The following is a 21,687-nucleotide window of genomic DNA, read 5'->3' on the forward strand; positions in this document are numbered from 1 at the left end:
AAGCAGATGCTTTGGGTGGTTCCCCCTCTGACGTTTGCCCTGTTCTGCAGCTTGTTGCCATGGATCCATTGAAGATTTGCTTACACTCCCACCCATCCTACCTGCCTCCCCTGCATCCGGCTTGCTTCCGCACTTTTCGGAGTTGGAATAGATAGTAAAAGAATCTAGTAAGTTCATGGCTTCTCTAGTGTGAGGAGACTCCTGCAATATGTCCTCTTGTTGTCTTGCTTAGAAAATAGAACCCCCCCCCCACACACTTCCATATTGTGTGTAAGGGTTTCTGTAAACCAGAAAGTCAACATATTAAAGTGCAATTCACAGGGGAGTTGCTGGCTGTGTTGACTGAGCTTTACAGTCATTTTAACACTGGCAAAGTGTTACCCTAACTGCTTCAAATCAAACTGCAAAGATGCTTGTGTGAAATGCAGTATTAGATATCAAATCAAACATATGGGTGTTGAACGGAAGGGTATGTGTTGTGGTAGTATATGGTATTCTAGCATGTGGAGTTGTATTTTATGGAAATTCTTTGGCTTGGCTTATGTCAGGGACATACATTCATTATGAGATATCAAGCTGTAAAATAAATAAAAGCAAAGAATTCAACTGTGCTGTTGCATGGTTTTCAATACAAACTTGTCTGTTCTACTAACTTGGGGTCTGCGAAATGAGAGGCATTTGTAAGCCATTGTGGCCAAATGTTTTGTCAGCGTTGCTAGCAGCTTGAGAATAATCTAGATCGGGTCAAAAGGAATATGCACTTTAGCTTTCTGCATTTTTTCCCTTTTACTTCATTGAATATGTTGCCAATTACTGTGCTAATTGGTCTTAGAGGCAGAGTGTTTAATATTTTCCTCCTCACTCTCTTCTTTTCCTCATTCAGTATTCTGTAGTCAATTTGTTTTTTAAGTGTATATCTGGGACTGATGACTGAGTTCTTAAGTATGTGTGCTTATGGGGATCATGTTCTTGCAGTTCTCAAATGGACCCTATTGTGGTGTTCACAGTGACTTCACCATTCTCATTCCAGGAGTGCTTTTTGCCGTCCTGATATCTTGTTTTTCTTTTCCTCGCCTGTTCTTTCTCTCAATTAGGGGGAAAAAATGTCAATAGATTTCTCATTTGAAAGAACATCAGAAAATATCATCAGTGGTGTATTTACTGAATGAGGAAGGACTTTTGTTTGAACAATGATTTCAAGATTTTTTAGGCTCATGTAAATTAGAAATGGAGAAGACTGATTTTAGGTCATTCTGTCTGTAACTCGGGTATTTGCAGCACAGTACGCTTTGCTTTATATCAGTAACCGTTTTATCAACTAGGAAAATACTACCCTTGTATAGCTATGAATATCTTTCCATCAAGAACTCATATTGATAGTTATATTGTTTGATATACATAGTATTGTTTTCTAAATGGGTTTCATTTTATTATAAAGCAGTGTTGTTTCTTTTTAGCCAAAATAGTATCGGGTAATGGAATTGCTGCTGTAACTGGTATCTGCTAAAATGTAATTGAGGCATTCTGACCTTAGTTGAAACAAACATGTCCCCAAACCACAAACATCCTACAAAGTATTAGTGAGCTTGGACTGGAGTTCATTTTCATCTGAGTGTTGCATGAGAATGGATTAGCATAATGCTGCTTTGACTTTCTAGCGGAAACAATTTTTTTTTTTTTTTTGCGTTACACGGGCCTCTCACTGTTGTGGCCTCTCCCATTGCGGAGCACAGGCTCCGGACACGCAGGCTCAACGGCCATGGCTCACGGGCCCGGCCACTCCACGGCATGTGGGATCTTCCTGGACCGGGGCACGAACCCGTGTCCCCTGCATCGGCAGGCGGACTCTCAACCACTGCGCCACCAGGGAAGCCCTAGCAGAAACAATTTTTTGACGTCAGTATTAGGAACTCCCCCCGACCCTGCCACTGGATTTTTGTGAAATTATCAATTTTTGATGTCTGATAATTTAACTCTGCTTCAAAAAATACTTTGTCTTTTGTCTTCATTGATAGTATGTGAGTAGAAAGCAGTATGCCAATTTATCTAATGGGGAGAATATTAAAAATATCGAATTCAATTGCTTAGCAAAGAACCCACTTCCTGTTGCTGCATTGAAACCATATTTGATTTCGCTGAATGGCACGTCTTGACTTTCTCACTTGCCCCGCTTGACTCCGTAACAGGTGCCGCCTCAGTATGGCCAGCCAGGTGTGAGCGGTTACTGCCAGCAGGGCCAGCAGCCTTACTACAGCCAGCAGCCGCAGGCGCAGTATCTGCCGTCCCAGCCCCAGCAGAGGTACCAGCCGCAGCAGGTGAGCACAGTCCTGGTCCCCAGGCCTCTGTTCTGAGATGTCTTCCCGGCCCATTGAAAACATTTCTGTTCTCAGTGGGAAAAATTGAAGTTTTGAGAAAATGCAGAACTATAACCTAAACTCTTTGTTTACGAATGGATGTTTGAGATTGAAGGGTGGGAAGAATGACTAGTTTAATAGCTTCTTACATTACTGGTTAGTGACAGCAGAAAATGTCAGTCATTTCATGTTCTTTGTCATTTGTGTTCTGAATCTTTCCAGAAAGTACTCTGTCACTCCGTTGAGGCTTATTCAGGAAAATGGTTTTATTGATCATGTAATCTTTCTAGTTGGCACATACATGGTGTTTTTATGTTGAGCCTTCTTTTGATTTGTTTTTGTTTTAATGGTAAGTGCTACTGGGACGAAACATTGTTGCCTTTGGCAGTGTTATTCTTCCTAAACTAGCTTATAGACAGATAATCACTTCAATTACAATATATTAAAATACTAAAGGGAATCATGCACTTTTAAGTATGTTAAACACTTTCTAGTTTAAATTAGCCTCATTAAATACTCTTTTAGGTTATTGGGCTATGTATTTCAGCTTACATGATTTGTAGAAAAATAGTACATATGCATTTGGTACAGTGATTCAGTTTCATCTTGTTTTAGAGATTGTCGCTGAGTGATATTAGAAGGTATCATGAGCTCAGGACCGGTACTCTGAATTCAAATAGAGCTTTCATAGAACTTTCAGTCATAAGCATCAAAATGTAACTTTGCATTTTATATTTTCCTCTCTTCTTTCATTTTTGTGGGTTGGGGTGGTGAAGAGAGGGGAAGACAGTGACGTTGACTATTCAGTTTTTAAAGTGCTACTTACACAGCTTGGAGAGATTGTTGATGCTAAGCAACATATATAAATATATGAAGCTTAATTTTAATAAATTCAGCCGATTTCTTAAGTATTTTCTTGGGTTCTTTGGAGTCTTTTCCCATGTGACTTTTATTTGAGTTCCAAAAAGAGTTTATGACTTCAAAGAAAACATGTTAAAACAACAGCCGAGATTGAAGATCTGTAGAATCTTGTTTTTTGCATATATGTGTTCAAAATTTTGGTTTTATATAAAGCAATTTATAGAGGTAGGAATGTACATTATTTCAAAGTTATTCAGTCTGGTCTTTTATTAAAATGTGGGAAAATTAAATAACCTTTCAATACCGTTTCTTTTTAAGTGAGAGAGACTGGTGTCTGGGTTTACGATATATAAAGTTACAGGCTTTTCCTGGGCTTTCAGAGCCTTATTGAGCTTCTCTGTAGACAGAATGTTTTGTCATGTCATCAGAGTTTAAGGAGGACTCAATAGAGAGATTATATTACTCATTTTCCTTCAGTGAGCTAAAATGAATCTCTGATTGTAAAACCAATTTGATTAAGGATTCTGAGTGCCTGTCATTTCCTTCAAGACCAAGTTCAAAATTTACTTCCTTTATGAAGCATTCACTGATGACTTCTTCCACATGGCAATTAGTTATTTAATATCCTTCATATTTAAATATTTAAAGCATACTACACGTCAAATCGTATTTTAATGAATACTATTTTAATGTGCTTAGTTTAGGCCTCTTTTATGCTTTGAACGATACTGCTGTTATTTTATTGACTTGAATATAATAAATTATATGTCAGGAAATACTATATAAAAATGATTCCTTAATGTAAATACTGTCATTTTTTTTGTATATCCTGAGGAAAAACAAATATTTCTCAACGTATATTGGAAATTTTTTCTTGTTTTCATACTCCCTAACTATAGAATGTCTAAATATTTTTTAAGTTTAAGTTTCAGTAAACTCTTCTGGGACAAAGAAATGGAAATCAGAGAGATTTAGGTAGCCTGAGACATTTAGGTAGCCTAATCAGAGGGTCTGGTTTGACAGGAACAGTTTTACTTTTTAGGGAATTTGATGTTCAGATAGATTTGGAAAGTTTATCTAGGAAATGAGATCTAGCATTTTAGATATAGTTAGCACCTCCAAAACCAGAATAATCCCCCCAAATCTATCCCAAAACAAAGTAAAAATAACCACTAGAATATTTTCAAAATCAAGCCAAATTTTAATAAGAATTTAGAATGCTGAATTCACATGCATTTAAAAAACAAAGGAGCTCAACTGTATTTAATGTAAGAAGCCAGTGTTTCGTAACAGACAGAACATTCCTTCCTGTAGACTTTCCTTTTGTTCCCAGATATAGCATACACAGTCTGTTGATTTTTGTATTAGGAGATAATCAGCAAGTATGACTTTGTGTCTTTTGTTAATGTGGTTGGTACAAAAGGTAATTTTAGGGTTCCATTAAGATACCTCACTTTGTGTCTTTAACATTTTTGAATGTGTAATGTTTTAGATAATCAATACATTCATATGGTTCAAAAATTAACAAGTACAAGGAAAGGGTACAGATTCCAGTCTCCACCATAGTTCCTCTTGTCTAGCTCACCACCCTCCTCACCCTTTGCTAGATAACCACTTCATTAGTTTATTGTATGTTTCTTTATATAAAGAAGCAAAATACCATATTTTAATTGTTAGCTCTATTTTTACACAGATGTTGGTACACTGTAACATACTGTAAACATTCTTCTGTTCTTTGTCATTCCCCCTTCCCTACCCACTTAAATATATTTTCTGTGGTTCTTTCCAGAGGAGTACATAAAGCAATCCTCCATTCTTTTATAGCTTCATTCCATTTTATGGACATATCATAATGTACTTAACCAGTTCTCCTTTGATGGGCATTTAGATTATTTTTAGTTATTTGCAATTCAGACAATACTGCCATGATGCTCTGTATATGTGTCATTTCACAAATGTCCGAGTGTATCTGTAGGATCAATTCCTGGCTGTATCAGTGGGTATATGCAGTGGTAATTCTGGTAAATATTGCTGGATTGTTCCTCTTAGGGGTTGTGCCAGTTTATACTCCCACCATCGATGTGTGAGAGTACCTACCATGTGCCAGTAGCATGGTTTTAAGAAGCTTCTGGATTTTTACCAATCTGATAATGTAGTTTTAATTTACATTTTTCTTGTTATGAGTGATTTTGAACATCTTATATATGTAAAAATGTTTACATTTCCTTTTTTCCTGGACTGTCAGTTCATATCTTTTTATCTTGAATTTTTCTATTCAGTTGTTTGTCTCTTAAAAATTGATTTATATAATAAAACTAGGTATATTAGGGAGACTAGACCTCTGTCCATGATATGAATTACTCACTTCTGCATCTTATCATTTGTCTTTTGACATTAATTGTGGTACATTTTTTTTGTCATGCAGAAGGGTTTTTTGAATTTAAAAAAATGTTTATGTAGTCAGAATTAGCAGTGTTTTCTTTTATGATATCTGGATTTTATTTTTAGTGAGATTATGAACCTTCCATACTCTGAAGTTACAAAGGAACTGTCCCCCTGTTATTTTGTAGTATTTTCATAGAGTAATTTCTACATTTCACTTATCCTAATCTATGGAGAGAGGTGTGATCCAACATAATTTGTTTTTCTCCAGATGACCACTTGGTTAAGTAACTTTTCTTGTATTAGGTCTCGCCAGAGAACTAGCCTGTTGGTTAGGATGAAGATATTTTATTTTAAGGAATTGACTCAGACAGTTATGGAAGCTGGAAAGTCCAAAATCTAGCGTGGACCAGCAGGCTGAGACCCAGGAGAGCTGATGGTGAAGATGAAGCCTGAAGGCAGTCTGCTGGAGAACTCCCTCTTGCTTGGGGGGCTGGTCTTTTTGTTCTATTTAGGCCTTCAACTGATTGGATGAGGCCCACCCACATTATGGAGGATAATCTGCTTTACTCAAGGTCACTGATTTAAATGCTAATTTCATCCTCAAATACTCTCCAACTTGACACATAAAATTAACCATTACTGTTATCTTTCCTTTTAAACTTTTAAAATTTTCCTTTATGTACAGTGTTTGAGGTTATTCTGGGACTTTTATTCTTTTCCATTGGTCCTTCTGTTAGTGCGCCAGTACTGTACTGTTTTTATCATGTTTTAATATCTGGTAGGGTTAGTACATCTTCATTACTCTTTTCAGAGCTCTCTTGGCAATTTGTGTTTGCTTATTATTCATATAAACTTTTCATTTTTTATCGTGCTTTTTCCTAAGAATTTTGTCTTTTTTGTTGTTATTATAATGGGATTTTTTTTTCATTGTTCCTTTTTTGTTTTATGTGAAATAGGTGATGCTTATAAAATAATAAGAGTTAAAAAAAAAAAGTACCTCATTTGAACAATTGGCAACACACGTAATAGAACGAGCTGGGTTTACCTGCCTTGGGTTACTAGGGGCCAGGGAGAACACGCCCCTGCGGAGCCTCACGGAAGGTGTGGGGTTGGGAGGTTTATAGGGTAGGGGTTGGGGTGTGTGCTGGATGGTTCTAAGAGGTATCAGGGGCGTGAGGGTCAGTCTGGACTGGCTACTTCAAAGCAGCTGTGAGCATTTGGTGGTTAGGTGTCTTAATTTTGAGCCATGAGGCAGGACTTAAGTGTGTCCGGGCTTTGTCATCGGTAAAGAAGCACCAGTCACTTCGAGAAAGACAGTGTTAGTAAGAAGAGGCAGATGTTTAGTCATTTTTGTTGTCAAAAAGTGGCCTTGTCCAAATCTGCTTTCAGCGCTGCTTATGTGCTATGGGTGGTGCTCCGGTCTGCTTGTTCTCAGGGCTGATTTTCCTTTTCTTCTCACATTCCTACCCCACTGTCCCTCCTCTTCCTGAATGACTTCTCTCTCCATTTCTTCATTTGTTTAGATAGTTTTAAATTTCTTTTATAATATTCTTCAAAAAGAACTGTTGTACTTTTTGGTTAGAATTATTCCTATATACGTTATATTTTTCTTGGTATCGTAAACATAGATTTTATATTTTTATTATATTACATTTTTTCATTGTTTCAGGTATATACAAATATAATGAACTTGGTATATTAAATTTTGTTGTACATTGACCCTTTTAAGTTCTTGTGAATTCTACTAACTCTAATCATTTATAGATTCTCTTATGTTTTCCAAATTTTATTTTTTTAATTGCTTAAAAAAAAACACTCCCATCTCCCCTTCTTTTGTCCTTCCTCAGACAGCTTCTTCAATGCATTATTTGAAAGGACTGTCTGTTTTTGTATAATCTCTGATTTAAAAGAAGGCTTTCAGCATTTCATCATTAAATATAATGTTTACTCTCTTTTTCTTTTCTTTTCTTTGTAGCTGCCCATTGTTGGATAAGGAAGTTCCCTTCTTTTTCTGGGTTGCTAAGAATTTATCATGAATGGATGCTGAATTTTATCTTATGTGTTTTTTTTGTGTGTGTCTTTTGGGATGATCACTTTGTTTTCCCTCTTATAATCTGTTATTGGGGTATATTACATTTTTTTAAGTATTATGCCAAACACGCATTCTAGAATAAACCTAGCCTCATGACATATTTTTTGCACATCACTGAATTCAGTCTGCTGACATTTATTTAGGTTTCTTGAATCACTGTTCATAAAAGGGATTGGACTGTAATTATCCTCGTGTGGTTTTGTTATCTGTATTACGAAGTTTTGCAGAATGAGTTAGACACTAGTCTCGCCCCCTCTCCCCGCCCCCCCCCACACTTTTTAAAATTTTTGGCCACACTGCTGCGTGACTTGCGGGATCTCAGTTTCCCTACCAGGGATTGAACCCAGACCATGGCAGTGAAAGCCCAGAATCCTAACCACTAGGCCACCAGGGAACTCCCAAACTAGTCCCTTTTTTTTTTTTTTTTTTTTTGCAGTACGCGGGCCTCTCACTGTTGTGGCCTCTCCCGTTATGGAGCACAGGCTCCAGACGCGCAGGCTCAGCGGCCATGGCTCACGGGCCCAGCTGCTCCGCGGCATGTGGGATCTTCCCGGACCAGGGCACGAACCCGTGTCCCCTGCATCGGCAGGCGGACTTTCAACCACTGCGCCACCAGGGAAACCCCCTTTTTAAACTTACTGGAAGACTTTAAAGTCTGGAATTACCTGCTTTTGGAGTGTTTGGTAGAAGCATCTGTAAAGTCATAAAGGATTGTGTAGCCCTTGATGTTTTAACTTTTGTCCCATTCCTGATTTTTGATCTTATTTCTTTTGTGAATATAGGCATATCAAGTTATCGAATTCTTCTTGAGTCAGCTTTTTACTTATATATATTCCTATATACGTATCCATTTCATCAAGGTTTTCAAGTTTATTAACCTGAAGTTCATAATAGTCTTTATTTCTTTAATTTTTGTAACATCCAGAGTTAAGCATTTTAATTAATAATGTTATTACTTCTTTTATTAATCTTGATTAATCTTGCCAGTGGTTTGTCTTTCCAAAACAAGTTTGGTCACTGTCCTCGTTATTACATGTTCTTTTGTATAAGTTTAATTAAATTCTGTTCTTACTTTGATTATATCTTGCTTTTTGTCTGATAAAGCCAAATAAATATGCCTAAAAAATTTCCTCCTAAGTACTACTTTGGCTAAATCTCTCAAATTTTTTTTTTTTTTTTTGCGGTACGCGAGCCTCTCACTGTTGTGGCCTCTCCCGCCGCAGAGCACAGGCTCCGGACGCGCAGGCTCAGCGGCCATGGCTCACGGGCCCAGCCGCTCCGCGGCATGTGGGATCTTCCCGGACCGGGGCACGAACCCGCGTCCCCTGCACGGGCAGGCGGACTCTCAACCACTATGCCACCAGGGAAGCCCAAATCTCTCAAATGTTGATGCGCATTATTTTTGTTCTCTTTTAGTTCTAAGAATTTTCTTACTTCCCTTCATTCATTTTTTTAAATAGTTTTATTGAGGCTTGGGTTTGTGTCCTGTTCCCTCAGAAGGATTGTTGTATGCTTTTGCCAGTTGCTTGTGGGCACTAGTCATCAGGAATCATATTTCATATTTCAGTTTGTAAAGTTTTATTGCTTAGAAAGTTCTTAATAGGCTGACAAACAGGATGATAGAATGAGCATTCACATGCCACCGTAAGTTCTTTTCATTTACTAACCTAGCCATATTCGGAGATCCCCAGTTGTCATCAGAATGCCTTATTTATAGTTAATTTGTTTCAAGCAGAATTCATACAGGGTTACTACATTGATTTGCTCCTTAAGTCTTTTTATCTGGAACAGTTCTCTTTTACCCCACCCCCATTCATGCCTTTGGCATGTTGAGAAAACGGAGTCAGGTGTCCTATGAAATGGCTTTGTCTGATTGTTTTCCCTTGATGTGGCTTAATTTGTTCATCTAGCCCCTCTGTTTCCTGTAAATTGCAAGTTAGATCCAAAGGCTTGAAGTTAAACATTTTCGTTTGTGATTGTGTTTAGGTCACTGCTTCTGTTTAGTGGAGGGGTCTGTGACCCTCCCTTTGAGTGAAGAAGCCTCCAAAAGGTTCCAGCCCCAGGCCGTCTGGTGACTATCAGCTGTCTTCCAGCTGAGGCTGTAGAGACGTTGTGATGAGGCTAGGCTTTCCCTTTTGTACTCTGTCCGGATTCCTCACCCACAGAATCTGTGAGCATAATACGTGCTGGTGGCTTTAGGCCACTAAGTTTGGGGTGGCTTGTTACACATCCTTACTGACTGACATGGTTTGTATACTTCCTAGGTGATGCAGTGAGGGTGTGACATCAGGATGTTAACATCCTAATATTTCGTTGTCCTACCACAACTGGTATTAAGATTGATCAGTGGGTTCAGGTCATATGGCCTCTGGGACCATTTTAAATGGAATTCTCTTCTTGAGGTTTTACAGAGCACACCATTAAGTGTTAATTTTGACCAGAAACTCTGGTGATGGTTAGCCTGTGGTTGCTAATTCTCAAAGGAGTCATTTCTTAATTCCTCCTACCTCTCAGTATCAAGTTCAAGACAGGTATTTTTCCTTTCTCTTTAGTGAGTTTTCATGCTCTTAAATGATGGATGTAGCCCTTCTTAGTCCCTAAGTTATTTGAGAGGTATTGTCTCATATTTTACTCCCTTTTGGGGGGGCCCTAGATTCCTCCTTTCCCCTGTTCCCTGTATCGTCATCAAATGGAAAGTTAAAACCCATAACAGAAGTCAGTTTCTATTGCTCTCTTACTTTCCATGTTCTTGGTTTACTTTCTGTGTTCTTCGTTTCAGTCACATTCATGCCAAGTTTGTGATCCATTTAAAAAGGCATGTTATCGGGCTTCCCTGGTGGCGCAAGTGGTTGAGAGTCCGCCTGCCGATGCAGGGGACACAGGTTCGTGCCCCGGTCTGGGAAGATCCCACATGCCGCAGAGCGGCTGGGCCCGTGAGCCATGGCCGCTGAGCCTGCGCGTCCGGAGCCTGTGCTCCGCAACAGGAGAGGCCACAACAGTGAGAGGCCCGCATACCACAAAAAAAAAAAAAAAAAAAAGCATGTTATCAAGTATTTTAGATATTTCAATTATAGGCACTTAGAGTATCCAATCTGCCATACTCCTGGAACTGGTACTGTCTTCTGTTTTCTAGTTGTTTATTTTATATCTTGTATACAGTTTAAAACTATATAAACATGTAATATAATAATTTAGAACATACAGACAGTACATTCCTATTTCATAATGAAACTTTTTTAGTAAATTTATTTGTTTATATTTTTGGCTGTGCTGGGTCTTCATTGCTGCGTGCGGGCTTTCTCTCGTCGCGGCGAGAGGGGGCTACTCTTCGTTGCAGTGTGTGGGCTTCTCATTGCAGTGGCTTCTCTTTGTTGTGGAGCACGGGCTCTAGGCATGCAGGCTTCAGTAGCTGTGGCACGCGGGCTCAGTAGTTGTGGCTCATGGTCTCTATAACACAGGCTCAGTAGTTGTGGTGCATTGGCTTAGTTGCTCTGCGGCATGTGGGCTCTTCCCGGACCAGGACTCAAACCTGTGTCTCCTGCATTGGCGGGCTGATTCTTAACCACTGCGCCACCAGGGAAGTCCTATAATGAAACTTTTCTACTGCCTCCTTTATTCTTTTGAAATAAATTCATAGATAATATGTTACCTACACAAAATTCATAGATACTGTTATGTTACTACACAAAATTTTAAACAGTTCTCAATAATGCACTAACTGTACATGGAAAAGTGAAAAGAAATTGGTGTATAATAAAATATTGTGTATTTAACTAAATAAATGCTCGGGCATGACTACATTGAAGGTTTGTGAAATGAAAGCTTGCGTGTATATGTGGGATCAGTGTGGGCCTGACAGCTACACAATGAGGCTGATGCAGGAGTGTGGTATCAGCCTCTCAGATGTCTTAGGCAGGGTTGTCAGTGGAGATGTCATCTTTTAAGATGATGAGCAGCTCTTGGTCAGAGTCCGACCAAAACAAAATATAATCTTCCCTCAGTATACATGGTAGTTTTATTCCTAGAAAATACAGTATATCAATAAAGTTGTTTTAACAATAGTTTGTTCTTATATGCAGAATGGAGTTGGGTTCTAGGCTTAGACAAATAGTTAGCTTTTTGTTTGTTTTTACATCTAAATGAATGCTGGGTCTTGTGAAATGAATGTGGTATGATGATCTGTTGGATCAATCTCTTATACATCATAGGACAATCTAGCATTCCTACCTTACACCCTTAAATTTCATTGCATTTCCTTATCCTTGTGACAACTAACCGCCCCCTTGAAATCTTATCAATATGAATAACTTAGGCTTCCTTATTTTTTTCTGAAATAAAGTTCATACATAATTAGTTACCTATATACAAAGTTTCAAACATCAGTATAATGCCATAAATGTAATGGAAAGGACAGAAAGTTTATAATAAAATATTGCTCAGATGTGTCTACATTCGAAGACTTGTGAAATAGTCTGGGGCTTGCATCTATGTGTGTAATAACAATGAACTCCACTGGTACAAATGAGAGTGATAGAGTTATATTGTATGAACAGCTCAAAATTGTGAACAGGGTTTGAATCCATGCGATTTATTACCATATAACAGCAATTCTATACAATGAAAATATTGAACATTTTAAATAACATGCTCACAGAATTGTTTAACAGAAAAAGTAAGGTACCCCAAAGTGTGGAGATATCCTAAGTTTGCAAATAAAGTGTACACACACACACACACACACACACACACACACACACACACGTAAAAATCAGTAAGTAACAGTAGGCCTGGTTTATTCTTCCTATTGTAGTCCAAGAGATGAACTAATACAACAGGGACATGAACTGTCCAGTCACCAAACATTTTATTTACTCAGCATGCTGACATTTCCTGCTTTTAAAAGGTGTTAATTTTAAAGTTCTTTTAAAATTTAGTTCTTGTTTAAAAAAAAAAAAGCTATTTGAAGAGGTTGCTTCCACTTGGAAGCATTTTTGTATCCTAGCTTACTTGCTCAAACTCCTTCACCTGAGATTTAATAATTCGGTACAGTAGAGAAAACCTCCCTTAATGCCGTAAGTTTTCATGGTTTTATTTTTTGTTTCAAAGTTTCCATTTTGTCATTCTTGGGTCATAAAGTATTATAGTTAGGTTTGTTTCCTGGTTCACTGTAACGAGAGCAAACTCTCGTTACCTTCCTCTCTCCTCCTTGTACCTATAGCCTCGTCGTCTTTTTCCTTTTGCCTCTCAACTCCTGTCCTACTTCAGTTCCACTCTCGTGAGATGCTGGAGAAGAGATCATGTTTCTCTTGTGGCACACGTTTCTCCCAGACCTTCTACCCACTGCTCCTAACGGAAGCAGCTGCTAGGTGTCAAGGGCAGTGTTCCAAGAATCGAGTAACCTGAAGGGAGTTGCCTGGTATGGAAACCAGACTGTCTGTCAATACCCTTTCCTTTGACATTGGTCTTGTGCTGATTCAGCTTCCTTTCCAGGACTGTGACAGTTGGCAGCCTTGCAGAACACTGTTTTCATGGCTTTAAACTACACTGTTGTTTCCATAGCTAGAAAAAAATCTTTCTTAGAGAAAATTTGTAGGAGGTAACTCCATTCAAGTAAGTCTCAGTTTAAAGAGGATATATCAGGATCTTAAAACAGCAACAGCAATAACAAAACTCTAGTTTAAAGCAGTGAGAGTATTTCAAACTTTGCCTTTTTAGGTATAGTTTTTTTCCAGCCGATAGAATTATCTCAGATTCTTGAGAGAAATATTGGGTATTACGAATGTGTGTGCTTCTCAAGGCACAACTTTCATCTTTTTAATATATTGTTTTAACCTCAGGCTTATTGGAAAAGTTGCAGAAGACAGGAAAAGCAAAACATAAACTGTTTATTGAATCCCTTTGTGCTTGGGAATGTTCTCTATGCTGGGAATCCAGTGATTAATAAGACATTGTATCTGAAGTGAAGGAATTCCCAGCTGAATAGAAGGGTCAACATGGGCAGATGACAGACAGTACAGTAGGAGAGGTGTGTTTTCGAGCTATGACTAGATACTAGTAAAAGTGTCCCAGAGGACGTCTTGAAGAATGAGTAAGAGTTTGCTGGTGAGAGAAAAAATGATCTTGGGGTAGCTAACTCTTTGTTAGTGAGAACAGAGGTAATGCCCAACCCTGAATGATACCGAACTAGACTCTAAGTTTGGTTCAGTAGTCAAGGTCATTTAGAAGGAACATATTAATTATGCTTGGAACTGGTGAATTTCATTGCTTTTCCTCAGTGATTAAGAATGAAGTAAAAGGTTATTTTTCAATAATTTTTTTAAAGCAGAAAATAGTTCTAGCTCAGCGGTTCACTTGTAACAGTGGATCATCGCTCAGTAGTTAAGCCAGTTGGAAGTCTAAGTCTGCTTACATGTGCGTCGGTAGAAACGAGTGTTTAAATTATATTTCCTAAAATACCACTTCATTTGGACATCTTTGTGGACAGAATTTTTCAGAAGGAGATGCAGTAAACAAAGTATTTGGAAAACGGGCATCATTTTGAAAAGAAGGTGATAGCATTGGAAACGAGGGTAAAATACTTCAGAATTAATAACTTGCCACTGAAGTCTCTGAAGGAGTTCACATGTTACATTAAGTGTATTGACGGTGACGCATTGTGGCACAGACCTTTATTGTTAATTATTTATTCTAATCTTTGTTTCTTATTATTTATATAACAGGATGTTAATTTATAAGCCACTTGTATTCTGCAGCTTCTGGAGGAAATTAGGCATAGAAGGCCTGTGTTACATTACTGAAGCGCTCATATCGTTTGCTTTATAAGATTTTGTTGTCAGAGCAAAGACAAGGACATTTATAGTTTGCTGCCATTAATTGCCCAGCATTTAGATATTAACACAGGAGTCTGTTAATTAACTTGATAATAAAAACTTTTGGGATGTCAGTTGATAAAGGTATTATTTGTTTTAAAGGAGATTGCTAGTGAAGCCTGGGGTTTCCTTTGCATTTGACTCTCTTTCTTTCTTGCTGACCAGGCTCGCAGTTGTCCTAGGCTTTGAACCAGGGCTGGGGATTTCCTTTTATGTTTAAAGAGCTTGTGAGCATCTGAGGAGAAAACTTTTGAGTTGCTTTCAGGTCAGAGCAAGACCCACTCCTAGACTGATTTCTGCTTGTTCGCTTGGGTAACCAACCGCATAACTGCTTCTAGACTCAGGTTGGAGACGTTCCTGGGAGCTCACGTGGTGCTCAGGGCCTGCTTGGCAAGGCTCTTGGCTGGGGGGGAGGGTAGGGGTCAGAGGTTAGGAGGACAGGAATGAGAAAGTGGCAACTTTTCCCCTCTCTCCTACTTTTTTGTCCCGTGGGAGACAGAGCAGTATATTAAAAATGTAGCACTAATTTTGAGTATACTCTACATGTAACTTGCTGCCATGAAAGTTTCAGTTTATGTAGAATGGTCAGTTCCGTGTGTATATTCGTGTGTGTGTTTTGTTTTGGTTCTTGTTATTCCTGAAAGCTTCTTAAATAAGCAAATAGAAAAAACTACTGGAGAATGAAGAAAAACTTTTTGATAATGTTAAAATTTGCTATGAATGTTTTGGTTTTAATTGCTGTAAAAATCAGGGTGGTCCTATGCAACTATGCCTGCCTGGGTCTTTGCTTTTATTTTATTAAAAGTGGAGAAAAGGAAGAGAAAATTCTCACATCTTGCACAGATTGTTTCCAGTAATAAAGCATTTTTGGCTCTCTGATGGAAAACTTTCAATAGTTATTCTTTTTATGTTTCGGATTGTACCTGGGACTCTAACTGCATTGGACTATAATTTGATAATGCTATTCATATTCATGTTCAGAATATTTTTAAAATAATTTTCTTCCTTTCAAGTACCAGAATTAAAGGAAAACAGAGCCAGGAAGTGAGGAATTATAGAGCAATAACCATATTTTCAGTACTTAATTTACTTCTGGAAAGGTGATGGAAGCTCCCTCCTGAGAAGAGGAAAGCCCCAGGCGGGCCTGGGATGTGTGTGCAGCCTGGCCCCGGGTTAGGCTGTGCTCCGACCTGTCCCGCAGGCTGCTCGTCAGAGCATCAGGCTTCCTTAGAAATGTGCAGAAGATCAAATCAGCTGGCTGTGACTGTCTGCTGTGGTGATAGAAGAGGAAAACCTTACATTGTTTAAGATACGTTTTATGAAAAGCTGAAGAAAAATCTCAAACACGAGAGCAGGATTTGGTCTAAAAATTCCCTGTTTCTAACGTAGCTGTAGTAGTGAGTGAGCTTTTTAAAGTTCTTTTCCTCACTTTTTTCCTTCCCCTCTCCCCCATCTCCATCTCCGTCTCCAATAGAGATGGAGCCATGGGATTGAACTGGATGCCCGGACACTTGGGTACACTCGGGACTTGTTCTCTAGCTCTTTATCCTAGTTGCCCAGACTCGGCGAGCAGGTGGGGGAGGAAGCCCCTCCTCTGCAGAGGGGGATATCGCGAGGAACTGGCACTCACACCTGATGTGGTTCTCTTCATACCCCTTCAACTTTCTCTCTCCTCTGACGCCCCATTGGGACTGAGGGATGAAGTTGAGGATAGAATAGGTTATGCAGTTAGAAGCATCATCGAGGCTCATTATATTTGTTCATACAATTCTCTTTGTTTGATATTTAAATTCTGACACTAGGGAGATTGAGGAATTTTTATTTTTCCTGGATTGTTTTTTTGCTAGTCTCAGCTGTCTTCATTTGTCTTTAAATGCTCATTTCAATTTGTTGAAGTATAGAAAATAAAGTAAAACATAACTTACATATATAACAGTAAAATTCTTCCTTCATCAATTTCTTTGATTTTTAAAAGTTCTTAGGGTAACAAACTCTATGTATATGTATTCCAGAAGATGATTATCTGCAGATGTTTGAAACATAGGGTTACTTTTAGAACTGCATTGCTAGTGTGGGCAGTGACCACCTTTTTTCCTGGAAGGATAGCAGAACCAGCTCCAGTCCACTCACTGATTTTCCTTAGAGTGCTAGACTTTGGGGAGAGGAGTGGATGCATATCTCTTTGCATTATTTAGCCTTGGGAGGTGAAGGAAAGATAGAGCTCGAAGTAGGGTAAGGCGGAGCCATTGGATACGTGTACACCTGTGGTTTCCTAAAAAGAAAAAAGGACTGTCTGCATCACAATCACCTGGAGTGTTTGCTCAAGTAAGTTCTCTTACTCCAAAACTGTTTGAGGGGGTGGGGAGTAGCTGGGGATCTGCATTTAACTCCAGCGGGCAATTCTGATGCCTTCCAAAGTTTGAGAGCCATGGAGAGCAGAAATACTAACCAGAGCTTTCCAATCTTGTACTCTAGCATGGCAGATGGATGTTACCCCCTGTATTATGTTAACAGTGACCCTCAGAGGTCCTACAGCAAGTTATGCCTGAATGTGGTGGGGCTTGGTTTTGATCCCAACTCTGTTTTATTTTATTTTATTTTATTTTTTTTTGAAGTATAGTGGAATTACAGTGTGTTAATTACTGCTGTACAGCAAAGTGACTCAGTTATACAAATATATACATTCTTTTTCATATTCTTTTCCGTTATGGCTTATCACAGGAGGTTGAATACAGTCCCTAGGGTTTACTGTCTTCTTTATTGTTGTTTGCAGTAGAGATGCATTTTGTTTCAGAGACGGGCTGAAATTCAGGTCTTAAGGCCACTGTTACGGGCCTTTGCAATTGTTCGCCCAGGGTTTTTCCAATTTTAGTGAGCACTAGAATCTCCTGGAAGGCCTGTTAAAACACACATTGTTGAACTGTACACCCAGAGTTTCTGACTCTGTAGTTTGGACTTTGGGCGAGTTTCTCAACCTCTGTGCCTCAGTTTCTTCATCTGAAAATAGTACTTATTTCGTGGAGTTGATGTCGAGACCATAAGCGTTTATTCAGTGAGTAAAGTACTCTCAGGAGTGCCTGGTGAAGAGTAAACGTTACATAATTGTTAGCTGCTGCTGTCAGCAGCATCGTGGTCACAGGATGAAGTTCCAGTGGTTCAGTGAAAATTTTGATTCTTATTCTTAAATGTGGTTTTAGATAATGTAAATAACAATAGCTGACATTTATTGAACATTTAAATGTGTCAAGCACAGTGCTCATTGCTTAGTCCCTCCTTTAATCATTAATAGAACTTTTGGAGATAAGTTCCTGTTATCTTGTTTTTATGGATGAGGAAATTCTTTAAGTGATAAGTTACAGAGCTGGGTTTTCTTTTTGCTCTGTGTATTATTATTATTATTATTAATTACATACACTATCTTTCCCTATAAAAAGTACAGCTGAACATTTACTGTGGCTCATTTGCTTTGTGAGTTTAATAAAATTAATTAATCTATTAAAAATCTTAATTACTTTACTCCTTAGCTCTTGAGTATCTTCATATTTCTCTTTAGTATTTTAGGAGAAGTGAAATTTAGGTAACCACGTAGCTTCCCTTCTCACTCTGGACCCCTTGTTAGTTTAGGAAGAAGTTCTTGCAAAAACCAAAATAAAATAAAGGATTTTCTTAAGTCTTGAATGCCAGAGTAGTGGCCTCCAGGGTCCTAACTTGATTAACGTAAGAGAGGCAGCTGCTCTTGCTGGCTCCTCTCTCTAATCTCCAGTCCTCTCATGCCCCTTTACTGCAGGCGTGGGGGCAGCTGCAGCCTCAGGTATACTGGTAAGTCCCGTGTCATAGTGACATTCTTGTTGATGGCAGGCTACAGTGGTAGCGAGGGATCTATTATCAATATTAATGAGACTCATCAGAAAGAAAATAACAAAGTAGTTTGCATAAGCCTGTTCTTTTTCTAGAATGGTTCTTTTTTAATGGAAATAATTATTCCTTTCAGTTAATAGAAAATTAACAATATTCTGAATCTAGCCTTTGGACTCATCAGTATATCTAGTGTATTACAGATAATAAGGCTTTAATATAAGCTTAGCGTCTGCCTGTGGAATCAGTAGCAGTAAAAAAAACCATATGAGCTTTGGTCCTGTGATTTTTTTAATCTGATGTAAAAGATTTTTGGAGCAAGGGTGAGGGAAGATGCAGGGGAAAGTATTGATATGGACTTAGAATTAAAGTGACTTACCATTATCCTAAAAGATAGCGGTCGTGATATATAAGAAACCCCATTCAGCCCCTGTTCTTGAAGTACCATGTGCCTAAGCTGCAGAGGCACTGGGAGGGAAGGAGGCATTGTACCCTGAGCCTTCTCAGCGCCGCTCAATCTGATACAGTTTCCAGAGCAGGAAACAACTCAGGAAAATTTGTTCAGGGTTGCACAGCTAGTGAATAGTCCAGAAGTTGGAATTTGAGCTTGGGTTGGTTTGACTCAAGTGTTTGTGGTCTCTGGCGAGATCTGTGGCTGGAAAAGGCATTTTGGAGTCAGTGAAATTGGACACTGGGCCTTTAAGAGGCTGAGCCAAAGTCAGTGTAAGAGTGTCAGATTTAGGCAAGGAGGGCATCTTGATCAGGAGATGAGGTCCAGAAAGGGTCAGAGTCAATATAAGGAAGTTTTACCTGGGGATCTAGGGGAAAATGAAACTGGGAAGGTTAATTTGGTTAAGATTATGGAGGGATTTTTTTTAATGCTTTTAAGGATTTATTTTGATTTATTTATTAATTTTTTAAAATTTTATTTATTTTTGGCCGCGTTGGGTCTTCATTGCTGCACGCGGGCTTTCTCTAGTTGCGGCGAGCGGGGGCTACTCTTCGTTGCGGTGCATGGGCTTCTCATTGCGGTGGCTTCTCTTGTTGCAGAGCATGGGCTCTAGGCACGCGGGCTTCAGGAGTTGTGGTGCACGGGCTCAGTAGTTGTGGCTCGCGGGCTCCAGGGCGCAGGCTCGGTAGTTGTGGAGCAACAGCTTAGTTGCTGTGCAGCATGTGGGATCTTCCCAGACCAGGGCTCGAGCCCGTGTCCCCTGCATTGGCAGGCCGATTCTTAACCACTGCGCCACCAGGGAAGTCCGATTTTTTTTTTTTTTAAGACAGTTAAGTGTTAGGATTAAATAGTACAGCAAACATGTTAAAGATAAAATGGGGAGAGGTTAAGAAACTGTGAAAGAGTAAATGGTCAACGCATAGTGGGCTTTCTTGGGAGATTGAGGATTGCAGGCAAGGGACCAATTCAGAAGTTTTGTGGTCTTGCAGGTGTAAGCCGGAGTCAGTACCACAGCCTCAGTCCCAGTTCTGGATTCCTGAATTCGTCTTTCATACCATTAACTCCATTTTACTTTAAATGGACATTTTCAAACAATGAACAGAAGTAGACAAAAATATAACGAGCCCCACACACCCATCGCTCAGCCTTCAACGATTATATGGCCAGTGTTGTTGTGTGTACATTTGCTCTTCCTTCACCCCCCCAATCCCCGCCCTCAATATTATTTTGAAGTAAATCCCAGCTATTGTATCATTTAATCTGTCAATATTTCAGTATATAGCTCTAAAAAATAAAGGGCTTAAAAAAAGAAACACAAACATACTACAGTTATCACATTTAAAGAATATTTTTCATACCAATTATCCAGTGTTCAAATTTCCAGTAGTTTCATAAATGGATTAAATGTTTCTGTTTAATTTACATTGTGGGGTAGTTTGAGTCAAGGTCCAAATAAAATCCACTCTCATAATTGGTTGATACCTTTTCATCTCTATAGTTTTCCTCTTTCTTCATCTCTTCATCTCTCCCTCTCTTCCTCTCTCCTTTCCTTTTTGCTGTTACAACTTAACTTGTTGAAGAAACTAGGTCATTTTTCTAGTAGAGGTTCCCACAGTTTGAGATTTGCTGATTGATTTGCTATGGCTTAATGTATTCCTCAGCCCTTTTTAATTTCCTATAAATTGGTAGTTAGATATACAGGCTTTATCAAACTCATTATCAGATTTTTTTTTTCCTGCAAGAATATCTCATTGCTGTTCTGATCATTAGGAGGTAAAGGATGTCTTGATTTTTCTCGTTTTTGATGACACCACTGATGATCACGATAGTCTTTTCCCTGCCTCTTAATTTCCAGTTTTTTTTGCTTGTTTTTTTTTTTACTACATTCTTTTATAGTCATCTTTTTGCCGTAAGACTGCCAGTAACAAACAGCAAAATGTGTTTTGTAGCATATTGCTACCAGGCAGTGTAGCTGTTAACATGATAAATATTCTTGGACATGAGCCCAAGTTTTGTTCAGTTTTATGTTTGTCCTCATACATTTATTTTGTATGGCTGTGTCTAATTCTAAGTGTAAGCTCTTGGAAGGCATTCAGTCAGTAATTCACCAGGCTTTTGAGTACCTGTCGGTGCTCAGCGCTGGGAACCCAAGAGGAAGTAAGAGTCCAGTTCAGGAGATACACAAACAAATAGTTTAAGAATTTATAATGCTGTATTTTAAGAATACATCTGAAGTTGTGAGGTAGTTGTTTGGGGGAATGGAGGGGTTAATTTCTAGCAGGATCTTGAAGGCAGCGATGCTTTGCAGACACAGAAGGAAGGGCACCCACCTGGACTGAGAGAGTTGCACGTGCAGGCAGGTGGCCCTGTGGAAGCCTGTGAGCAGTCAAGTGCGTGAAGCTGAGGACTGGCAGTGGGCCCGGGGGAAGGCCAAGATGAAGCTGGGGTGGCAGCTGGAGGTTGTTCGATGAGCTTTTCTGTGCCGGAGCAAGGACTGTGGGCTTCATTCTGTAGGCGCCACGGGGGAGGCCTTACCAGGCAGTAGCGCACCGTGGCCGTTTGTGTTTTAGCAAGTCTGCTCTGGTGGCGTGGCGGGCAAGAGGCTGTAGTGTAAAGGAGCTGACAGCTGCAGGGAAGATGAAGGGCGTGGACTTGACAGTGATTTTAGGTCTGGTCATGTGTCAGGTCTATATGGATGGTGAGAGAGGTAAGGGGTGTGGAAGGACTCTGAGAAGTCCATGTGGATGGGGATGCCCTTGACCAGGTGGCCCTTGAAGGAAGGGGATCAGATTTGAGGAGGACAGTTAAGAGAGTCATTTC

General features: G+C 39.2%; 1 protein-coding gene across 5 annotated transcripts in view; it reads left to right on the forward strand.

The window, feature by feature from the left end:
* Positions 1–21,687, forward strand: part of ARID1B (AT-rich interaction domain 1B) — a 410,652-nt gene that overhangs the window by 125,203 nt on the left and 263,762 nt on the right. For all 5 annotated transcript variants that reach the window (XM_070043437.1, XM_060283285.1, XM_060283284.1 and 2 more), the window contains exon 3: positions 2,187–2,315. In XM_070043437.1, the coding sequence (XP_069899538.1) occupies positions 2,187–2,315 (129 nt within the window). The remainder of the gene's footprint in view (positions 1–2,186; positions 2,316–21,687) is intronic.

This window comes from Globicephala melas, chromosome 14, assembly GCF_963455315.2.
Source record: "Globicephala melas chromosome 14, mGloMel1.2, whole genome shotgun sequence".
Lineage (NCBI taxonomy): Eukaryota > Metazoa > Chordata > Mammalia > Artiodactyla > Delphinidae > Globicephala > Globicephala melas.